We start from the raw sequence: 11,348 nt of genomic DNA on the forward strand, positions 1-11,348 counted from the left end.
TATACAGCTTTGAGATCCAGCTGAGAATCATATTTTTTAAACCTAGCTTTATCTCCTAAAGTCTGAAAAGATGGGTGCGTTAAAATGGACAAGGATTGTAACTCAAACAAAGTTAACTATCTAAATTCCATCGCGGTAGCAGATATGATTTGCTGGAACCTTAACACTTAATATATTCATGTTCTTGGATATGCTGATTTCCTGTCACCATAACACATTCACATGGCCAAAAACTGCATCAACATGCATCGCGACATACAAAACACTAATTTTCAATCCTGCCTTCTGCAGGTTTCTACAGAAAGAGAACCTATTTTATCCCTTAAAAGGAATAAAATAAACTCTATGAAGTAGTGTGCCTTTCTTAAAGGATTTATGTCCCATATCAATACTTGACTGCTATAACTGGGCCATTTCTCTTTACCACAGACACACACTTGCACCTCTGAGCCTCTGTTCACACTGCTCCCCACACCATGAAATCTTCTCTACCAACCCGTGTATTTCCTTCCAAGGCCTGTCATATCCCCCATCTTCTATGAAGTTAACTAACACTATCCACAATTCTATTCTGGATCATTATAGAATTTGGGATGTAAATACAGACCTTTGAAATCTTACATGCTAACTCTCTATTATAAGAAAAGAGTAAGAAAAGTGGAATGACTTGCCCAGAGTTCACAGGGTTAATTGTGGCAAAGTCTGACTAAACAGGAATATTTGGAAAGAATACTTCGATGAGAGTGGGAGATAGGGGTTCTAGTCCTAGGTCTAGCTATAAATGTAGACAGATCATTTTTCTAGGTTCACATTTCTTAATGCATAAAATAAAGGGTTTGAATGAAATAATTTTTAGCATCCTTTTAACCTCCAGCATTCTAAGATTCTGAAACCTAGGTCTTCTCTTAGTCCAGTAATCTTTCCACTCATTTCCTTCACTTCTCTGAAATCCCTCTTTTTTAAAAAATGTTTATTTATTTATTTAGAGAGGGAGAGAGAGGGAGAGAGAGAATCCCAAGCAGGGTCCACAGTGCCAACGCAGAGCCCAATGAGGCTCAAACCCATGAACTGTGAGATCATGACCTGAGACAAAACCAAGAGCACGTGCTTAACCGAATGAGCCACCTAGGCACCCCTAAAATCCTACAGCTTTCAAACTCTTACGTTCATAGCCTCTGAGCTTTTCCTACCCATTCACCTATTAACATGACTGAGATTACAATCTATTAAAAAGCAAGGACTGAACCTGATAGGGCAACCACATGACTTGTTGATCTTTAGCCTTTTGGATCCAGAGTAGATCCATGCGAATTCAAACAAATAAGAGAAACTCTATTCTCTACTCTTTGCCAGCAGTCATACAGAAAATCCTAGTTCCAGGTACCTGCATCTTGGTGGCGATGTTTTAATTATTAACCACAGGCAAATAACTGCCAGGTCTAAAGAACAAACATCAGCAGGCCCCAGACTCTCAGAAGAGATCCTGGAGATATTAACCATTCGCAATCCTTACAGTCAAGTTTCAGGGCTACAGAGAAAGGATTTTAAGAATACTACATGCTTATTCTAAAATATAGAAAAGGTAACTATGGGAAGCAGTCTAGCAACAGCTTCCTCCTTCCCATTTGTCACCACTACTTGCTGCTTTAATCAATTTAAACAACTCATACAACTGATAGCTGATGCTGTTAGAGCTAATTCATTTACACAGAAGGTTGCCTTTAAAAATAACAACTGGTGGGGTGCCTGGGTCGCTCAGTAGGTTAAGTGTCCGACTTCAGCTCAGGTCATGATCTCACAGATTATGAGTTCGAGCCCCATGTCCGGCTCTGTGCTGACAGCTCAGAGCCTGGAGCCTGCTTCAGATTCTGTATCTCCCTCTCTCTCTGCCCCTCACCTGCTTGCTTGCTTGCTCACTCTTTCTCTCTCTCTCTCAAAAATAAATAAAACATTTAAAAAAATTAAAATAAAAAAATAATACCTGGCAACTTCTTAGTAACTCATGAGCCAGAGGAAAGATTGGTTGTGATGCACTGAAATAGCTACTTCTTCATGTCTAACAAAGGTTTAATTGTAATTCTTGCAATGATTTCAAAGTTTAAATCATTAAATGCAAAAAGCAGTTAGCCATTTAGCCACTGCACTTGGTCCATCTAGACCCAGTACTTCTTTCCCACCAAATGAACTGGAGGAGAGCCCAGTTTTAATAGACTACAGTCATCAAATGACTAAAGAGATGCCACCAACATTTTCTAGTAAATTCCTAGCAGTTAATACTCTTTTATACTAAAGGTGCAAAAACTGGACACTTGTAAAATGTCAGCACAAAATGGTGAATAAATTTTTTTTTAATAAGCCAGACCTCAGTCTGAATCCTAGTTTTTCAAGCTAAAGCAGGTTTCTTGATCTGAGTCTGTTTAATTACCTATAAAATTGGAATAACAACAGTACTTATTTTATAAGATTGAGTTAGAGATTAATGAGATAACGAATCTAAAGCTCTTTAGCACAGTGCTAGGGGTGTATAAGTATGCAACAAACCTTATTACTACCGCTACTGTTGTTGTTACTATTACTCCCTGTCCTTCCAGTCTGGAATGAATTCATCTTCCTACTATCAAGATGAACAGTGGAGCGCCTGGCTGGCTCAGTCGGAAGAGCATCTGACTCTTCATCTTGGGGTCGTGAGTTTGAGCCCCATGTTGTGTGTAAAGATTACTTAAATGAACAAATAAATTAAAACTTAAAAAAAAAAAGATGCTAAACATTCTTTAATATTTTTAGATAGAAGAATGGCACTATACACCCTGTAGCACAGGACATACAGGAGAACAAAAGCTTTCTACCACCACATATTAAGATGAAAATGACTCCAGGATAAATGGACTCTCAAAGGTCCCCAATCTTGAGTATCAGAAAGGTTCTGTCTTTGCCTACAAGTGAAAATATACCCCCCAAAAGCATGAGCAGGATATAATTAACATACCCACAGAGGAAAAGAGAACTTAAGAGCTACATCTATAAAATTTTTAAAAGAAAACAAGAAGAAAATCTTATGGGCTGTGATTTTAGCACAGATTTTTGAAATGACACAAAAAGCAAAAAGTTAAAAATTGGACTTCATCAAAGTTAAATACTTTTGTTTTTCATACCACAGTGTTAAAAAAAAATGAAAAGGCAAATCATAGGAGAAAGATGTATCTGCAAAACACATATCCAACAAATTACTTGCATATAGACTATAATAATAAAAAATTTTAGGGAGAGCTGGGTGGCTCAGTCAGGTGTGCGTCTGACTTTGGCTCAGGTCATGAACTTACGGTTCATGGGTTCAAGCCCACATTGGGCTTTCTGCTGTTAACATGGACCCTGCTTCCAATCCTGTCTCTCTGTCCCTCCCCACTTGCACTCTCTCTCTTTCTCTAAAATAAACATTAAAAAAAATTTTTTTTAATGGGAAAAAATTCGAACAGATACTTCAGTGAAGATACATAAATAGCAAATAAATAGTTGAAAAGATGCTCAACATCATTACACAAATGCAAATTAAAGTCACAATGAAGTACCATCACATACTCACTGAAATGGCTAATTTAACACTGATCATACCAAGTGTCAGCAAGGAACTAGAACTCCTATATTGCTTGTGGGGATGTAAAATGGTACACTCACTTTGGAAAACAGTTTGGTGCTTTTTTAAAAAGTCAAACATAGGGGTGCCAGGGAGGATCAGCTAGGTAAGCATTCAACCAGCTCAGGTCGTGATCTCACGGTTTGTACGTTGTAGCCCTGCATCGGGCTCTCTGCAGTTAGCATGGAACCAGCTCCAGATCCTCTGTTCCCACCTCCCCTCAAAAATAAATAAACTTAAAAAAAAATTAAACATAAGGCAGCTTTTTCTGAGATGTAAGCTCAATACCAAGGTATACTCCTTGGTCTTCTGTGACCTGCAGGATCAAAGACAGTTTATAAATTATCTTCTGTTGGATCCTTAAAGCATGTTAAATCTTAGAAGAAAATGCAAACTCTATGCTTTCACACAGCAGTATTTCTAAAACAGGGAATAAATCACAGAATCAAAAATCCAGAACACCATCAATTCTACCTCTACCTACTACCTTAAAATGTCAACTTCGCTACCACCTAGACTAAGGACCACTTAACCACCACCAAGGATGGAATATCCCATCTTCCATATAAGAATGCTTCCACGTAAGAATGCCAGGTGTTTCTCTTAATTCAGCTCCGTTATACTTATTCTCCTTTGTGTCTCCTTATCTGTTCCATCCCCATTCTCAGAGTAAAGACATTTAAGCAAATATTTATAGGACAAATTGAAACTATGATTGTCAGAGAGCCAGGCAACACACAGCAGTTTCTTCAATCTTTTCCCTCTCAGTTACAGAGCTTCTAGTATATCCGTTCCCTTTATAAAATCTTTCTACTACTCTAGCTATTCCAAGATCCTGAAATTTACTAAAGGATACGTAGAATCCAAAATTTGTGCTTCTTCTGCATTCATTTATCCAACATCCACCCCATGGTCCCCCCATGTTTCCAAACTTCAAATGTAAGAAGAGACTACTGCACTGAGTGGGTGTTTGGGCTTGATGACATTTAAAGTCCCTTCCAATACTAAAGTTTTGAAGCTACCCTTCATAGCAAGTTTTAATAATGAATGGAAGAATCTCAGAGCTGAAACAGCAATGATACACCTAGTTATCCTGTAATAGGTGGTAAAATTCATTGAAACACTGGTCCTAATACTTCTCTTTTCCAGTAATTCTTTGACTTTATTAAAAAGGGTTCCTTGGTTCTAATAGAATGTTTGGAGGGGGTTGTGGGGGGAAGGAAGGAAGGGAGAAAGAAAGAAGAGAGGAAGGAAAAAGAGAGGTGTAAAATGAAGTAAAATATGTTCCCAGTGTCTAAACATTCTTTCTTTTTCAATTTTAGCTTTGAAGCTTTATGAAATTTTAGTATTAACAGCTTTTACCGCTCCTGATTCATCAAAAGCCTGGCTGCCCAGGGAACTGGGCCCTGCCCCTACAGAAGCAGATAAGGAATAAAAACAAAGAAGAAGGGGAGGATATTAACTGGGCAAGGGGAGAGGAGGCTTGCCTTTGTCTTCCTTAACCCTAACTAGGGGCAAATACTCAAGGCTGCTTTGCTCATTAGCAAGAGGTAAATTCTTTCCTAAGGCTTTCAAACAAAAGTGAGTAAGAGGAAGGGCAACAAAATAAAGAAAAACACTTAAGTAATACAATACGTAGCTTGTTTCAAATAGGAATGCTTTTTGTAGTCATGAATGATTTCAAATGAGACATAAAATGGGAAAAACATACTATCTGAACACACAAACCTTTTCTCTACAATTACTACTATTTCTTGGTAATAAACATGATTTTAACCTGTTCTTCTAAATCTTATGTGGTATAACCTTATCTTGTAAACCTCCATTACATTTCACTGAAAATGTTAATACTCTCCAAGAATAACTTGGCAATCCATTTATAAAATGGAGAGCCCCATGGGATAGCAAAAGGTTATTCTACCATACAGGAAATAAAATTAGTCTATTCTGACCCATATGCGCATCAACAAACTTAAATCATTTCTCACTTATAACTATTTTCTTAGGTTTTATAATAAATATAATTTACATGTCATAAAATTTTCAGTTTTTTTTTTTTAATAAAAGTATCCGAACATTTACCAACTCTCTCAAGGCAGAGATTTTAATTCTGAGGGATTCCCTCGGTCTGACCTCTTGTCAGGGAGGATTTCCTTTGAGACAAGTAAATGTAACATGATCAAGTGGATCCTTGGGCTACCTCTTTAAAAACAAGGCAGGAAAAAGGGCAGCAATTTTTAAGGTATCATTCTGTCATCTCAAACATCTCACAAACATTCCTGTAGGCTCTCTTTCCAAAATAAGTAATCCCTTTGTTTATCATCTTTAAAAAAAAAAAAAAAAATCACATGACTTTAGTATAAAGCTCTCCGTTTTCTGCAACTTTCTGGATCAAAGTTAATGTCTTAATAAGACAGAAGCAGATATTTGCATAAACAACTCCACTTCTTTCATATTCTCTATCTTCCCTACTATCTAAAATTCTGCCTGGCATCCTTTACCTTTGACTGCTCTCCTTATGGACGGACGGACAGGGGTCTACAACCAAACATTTATACTTTCACTATCACTTTGTTTTTCACAAGGCATGAAACTCGCTTGGTGAAATTCAATACATTGACATCTAATATTAAACAAGATTTTAAAAATTATGTATCTTCTCTCTAATCCCAAGCTAAAACTCACATTTTACAGACTTACGCCTCTAGGTGAATCAGGAAGTAATATTCCTTCTTAGAATGCATCAACTTCTTGATTGTATAAAACATGGTGTTTATAAAATGCAGGAATACTCTGCAGCCTCCAACACCCTGGTTGTAATTACTACCTTTACACATATTTCAGCCAGCAGTTTATTTGACACCCAAATTCATCACTGCTGAAAAATCAGAAAACATTCTGTTCATTTTGAATTTTTATTTTCCTTCATCCTAAAGACCTCTGCAAGGAACTGCAACAATGCTGGAGAAAGGATATGCTTATGGCCCAGGAGGAGAAAGATTCATGAAGAATCAGGAAATACCAGGCAGCCCAGCTTCAGCCACAAGTATCAGCATCTCTAACAACCCAATGTTTTTAAAAGGTGATTCCCAACCACTTTTTAAACTTCAACTCCATCTGCTTTCCACCCAAGATGTCTCAGAGGTTAAGAGTATCTTTGCCAATATGTAAGCTCTGCCTTCCATTCACTTGATCTGTACTTAGAACCTGCATAAGCCTGGAAAGGTATGCAGCAGCTTAAAGAGATGAGAAACTCCTCAAATGCAAACAAATAACCTTCAGGCACACTAAGTCCAAACCAGTGGAGCTTTATAAAGTACATTCTTTTTTTTTTTTTTTTTTTTTTAATGTTTATTTTTGAAGGAGAGAGAGAGAGCGCATGAGCAGAGAGAGGGGCAGAGAGAAAGGGAGACACCGAATCCAAAGCAGGCTCCTGGCTCTGAGCTGTCAGCACAGAGCCTGACACGGGGCTCAAACCCACAGACAGGGAGATCAGGATCTGAGCCGAAGTTGGATGCCCAACCGACTGAGCCAACCAGGTGCCCTTTTTTAAATTATTATTATTTTTTAATGTTTATGTATTTTTGAAGGAGAGAGAGAGCACACAAGCAGGGAGAGGGGCAGAGAGAAAGGGAGACTTATAAAGTACATTCTTAATGGGATTCCAGAGAACACACACTCTAGCAAAGGTGGAGCAGGCAAAACAGTTCTTTTAGCTTGTAGTTCAAAAAACTAAGCCACGGGTAACAAAAGCACACCAGCAATTTTTCCCCCTCCACGCACCCACATATACACACAGACACAAAGACAAGTGGATTGCAATGCCCCTCCTGGTCTCTCACTGTCAAAGAGTTCTCATAAAAAGAACAATGAGAGAATATTCTGATGCCTTGAGGTAAGTTACAGTTGGCAAGAAAGGGGTTAAGTAGCACTACTTTTCTGGAAACTTTCCAATCCCCTAGCTCTGAATGCAATTCTACTCACTACCAGTGCTACACATTTTTTTTCTGTCTCTCTCTCTCTCTCTCTCTCTCTTTTTTTTAAACATTTCAGCCAGTTAAGAGTTAACACCAACACCTCAGAAAGAAAAAGAGAACTTGGTTCGGCTCCACCCTCTGTAAAGCAAATACCAAAAACTCTGAGCCAAATCCACCCAGCATACACAAGAGTCCATGAACATTCCAAAACACAGGTGAAAAAAAGTTAAGTTTCCTCAGGTATCTCAACTTCAATTCCCTTCACTTGTGAAACACGCAGGTATTAGGTAAAACAAAAGCACAAACAAAATTCTATTTAAGGACCTGAAAAACATTACAAGCCACAGAGTTCAATACATCAGCAGGAATAGCTAGAATGTGGGTGAGGAAGGTCAAACAGTACCCATGGAAACAAGAGCAAAACAACAATAACAGATATATGTATGTTTATAATAAAAAAGGATTATAAGCCCCAGAATTTAATTCTTAGAAGGAAAGCTCTCTAACTAGAGTGTCAGTTACTATCCTAAACAAACATAAGGAAATGTTTCTTTAATCACGAGGGGGAGGGTCCTCACTACCATTAATTCTACATTTCTGGAAAAACAGATGTTCACCAGATTAAAAAAATAAATTAAAAAAAAAAAAAAAAAGAAGGCAGTTACTGACAGCCCATAAGTCACTGGAAAGGACAGTCCAGAAGCACCTGCCTTGCTAGAAATAGGTAGGAAGAGATGAGTCACTATTTTAATTCTGCTTAGAACTCTCCACATCTCAATCCTCTAGGTCCCAAAGCAACATTTTCTCCTGTTTCCATCATTTTATCAGTTTTCTTCCCAACTTTGTGGGTTTGGATCAGAATACTAAAGGTTGGGGATAAAGGAGCAAAGAGTCAGAATCCATTTGGTTACTAGAAAGAGATACCGTGGTGGAGGCATAATCACCTGGAAGAAAAGACTAATAACTACAATCACAACTAGCAAACGATTATTAAGATCCAAGACTATTTCCCTCTCTTGGATAGTGTCCCATATCTTTCAAAGCTTTTACAGTAAAAAGCAAACAAATAGCTCCCTGGAGAGAGGAGTAAACAAGATTTAATGTGGGCAAAGGTAATGAAATATGATAGTGATACATGAATATCAGTATTCCTTCTAACTCAGATTGGAAGTCACTGACACCTGGGGACAGCTATACTCTTTCTTGTACAGGTAGGAAAAGGGATGTCACTAGCCTGTCACACAGGAGGTGGCAGAAGAATTGAGATGGTTTTCATGGGAAACATAAAAAGCGATTCAATTACTCAAACTTCTTGGACTTGCAGCCTAACTTCCTCCCTATGAGGAAGGTTTATCACCATCCTAAATCAAGAAAGGCAGCATCATGAGAGAAGTTCTAACCCTCTGAAAAGTGATAAGCAACAGGGCAAAGAGGCAGGTTCTCGGGATGGAGAAATACTGGGAAACAAATTAACGTCATGCCCAATGACCATAGGACCTGGGCAGGAACTCATTCCTGCAATCACAAGGACAAACGTCCAGGGAAGGTAGAAGCCAAGTCAGGTAACATTCCAGAGGGGAAGGATTATCAGGTGACACCGGGCTGAGGGCCCAGAGCCGGGGCGAGGAGGGAGGAAAGTTAGCAGGTGAAAGGGATCAATCTTGAGAAGGAAGTGACCTTTAAGAGAAGCAAATAAGAGGATACAAAAAAAAAAAAAAAAAGGGGGGGGGGGGTTGTGGAAGGGTAATAAATAATGGACCCAGAAAAACACAGAGGACAAGATAGAGAAGGCGTGTGCGGGTAACAGACGAAGAAGAAAGGAAGTGGGGCTGAGAAGGAAGAGATGGGGCTAAGACCCGCCGGGCTATGGGGGCGGAGGGCAGAGCGTACGGGCTGAAGGGGTGAAGGAAGCCCCGAGGCTGCCGGGGCAAGAGCCGGGTGGGACTCCGGGGATTCCCGAGGTCCCAGAGGGGTAGGATGTCCGGCTGTGGAGCCCAGGACCGAGCAAACGGAGAAAGAGAGGCGCGGGGGCGGCTCCCTAGAGACGGGCGTACAGCCCTGGGGTCGGCTGCGGGAGTCACCGGGGACCGGAGGACGGTTACCGAGCTAGGCTGAAGGAACCGGGTGGGAGGGACACTCACAAATTTCTTGGATTTGCCGCCGTCGCCGCCCGCCGCAGGCAGTTCGTCCGGGCTCCGGCCCTTCTTTTTGTCCCGGGTCCCGCGGCCGGGACCCTGGCCCCCGCCGAGCGGCTCCATGTCCAGGTTCGCGCTGGCAGATGACCCCGCGCCTACGCCGCTCCCGCCGGGCAGCTCCCGCCGGGCAGCTCCCGACCGGCCGCCGCCGCCCAACAGCTCCCTCCTCAGCCCGCCGCCGCGCCCCGCCTCATTAGTATGCCGGGCTGCGCGCGCCTCATGAATATACAACGGCGACGCCTCGCTCCCGCCCGCCTGCCCCACTTCCGCCCGGACCAGCAGCTCCTACCAATGGGGGAAGTGAGGGGGTGGAGGGAAGGCGCGGAAGCAAGCTACCTGCCTGGCGGACCTAACCATTCGGACTCACGTGGGGGGGGGGGGGGGGGAAATGGTGGTGAGTGGGCGGTGCAACTCTGCGGCCTCGACAGGGAATAGCGCCACCTGGCGGTCGGAGCGGCGCAGGCCTCCCCGCTCCCACACTGCCCACGTGGCTGTAAAGCCTATACCCTCTCACACCCTAGACCAGGATCTTATCTAAACAAAAAATCAAATAAGAGATGTCATTTTGGCCGAAAATCCAGTGCGGGTATTTCAAAGATAATACAGTTTTTTATGTGTGCAACATCAGTGGAGCACATGAAAAAATTTGAAAGCGGCAGTATTTATTGAAAGCTATGTGCCTGGAACAGAGAGTGGTCCAGAGCAAGTGCTAGACTGGAGTTAGATCACCTAGTTTTGAATCGCAGGTCTATTTCCCAGTGGTGTTTTTTTATTCTGAAAAACTAGTTATTGCCAACAGGTGACTACTCAGGAATAATAGTTACCATTTACCATGCACTTGCTCTAAACCAGACACTATGCAAAACTCTCCGTGTTGTTCCTCACTGAATCCTGGCATTGCCATGTGACAGACTCCATTAGTCTCACCATTTTACAGATAGAAAATTTGGGACTTCTGAGAGTTAAAGTGACTTGCTCGAGGGCACATAAGTGATAAAAAATTTTTTTTTTAATCCAGATTAGTCTGGGAAGTCCTATGTTTGACCAGGATATCCTACTGACAAAAACCAAACCTGAGTGAAAAGAGCAGGTGTTCTCCAAGTGTGTTCTTTGCTCATCCACCTTCATTTCTCCCTCAGTAATCTCATCCATTCTCCCAGCTACATCTGTTCCTTCTGTGAAAAATATGTGGCCCCCAGTAGGCCCTCAAAATATGGATGGAATTATCTCACCCACAGCTGACAAAAGATTTCAAATATATGTTCCTGGAGGGAACTCTGAGACCCCAGTGCTCAGTTTAGGGCATGGGATATTATTTTCTAAGCTAGAGCACCGACACAGGATCAAAGCATGGAAGGAATGATCCATCTATCACTCTTCTTTCTCATACCGCTGTCTACATCTGCTATACCATTTACCTCACTCTTTATTGGATTATGAATGTCAGGGAAGGGTCCACATTTGTGGCTACTACAGTATCTAGCATCATTCTTCACCAAGACAGTTAAGATAATGAGCAACCACTTGTCAGGCACCATGCTAAGC

The 11,348-nt window shown here is 41.1% G+C and overlaps 1 protein-coding gene across 6 annotated transcripts in view; it reads right to left on the bottom strand.

The window, feature by feature from the left end:
• The window catches only part of DIAPH1 (diaphanous related formin 1), a 104,151-nt gene extending 94,165 nt beyond the window's left edge, over positions 1-9,986 (bottom strand). For 5 of the 6 annotated variants that reach the window (XM_023256092.2, XM_023256089.2, XM_023256084.2 and 2 more), the window contains exon 1: positions 9,750-9,983. In XM_023256092.2, coding sequence (XP_023111860.2) covers positions 9,750-9,866 — 117 coding nt within the window. In that variant the 5' untranslated portion in view covers positions 9,867-9,983. Of the gene's footprint in view, positions 1-9,749 lie in introns of all 6 variants that reach the window. The other variant, XM_023256080.2, reaches the window with a different exon arrangement.
• Positions 9,987-11,348: the final 1,362 nt, after the last annotated feature.

Source organism: Felis catus, chromosome A1 (assembly GCF_018350175.1).
Source record: "Felis catus isolate Fca126 chromosome A1, F.catus_Fca126_mat1.0, whole genome shotgun sequence".
Lineage (NCBI taxonomy): Eukaryota > Metazoa > Chordata > Mammalia > Carnivora > Felidae > Felis > Felis catus.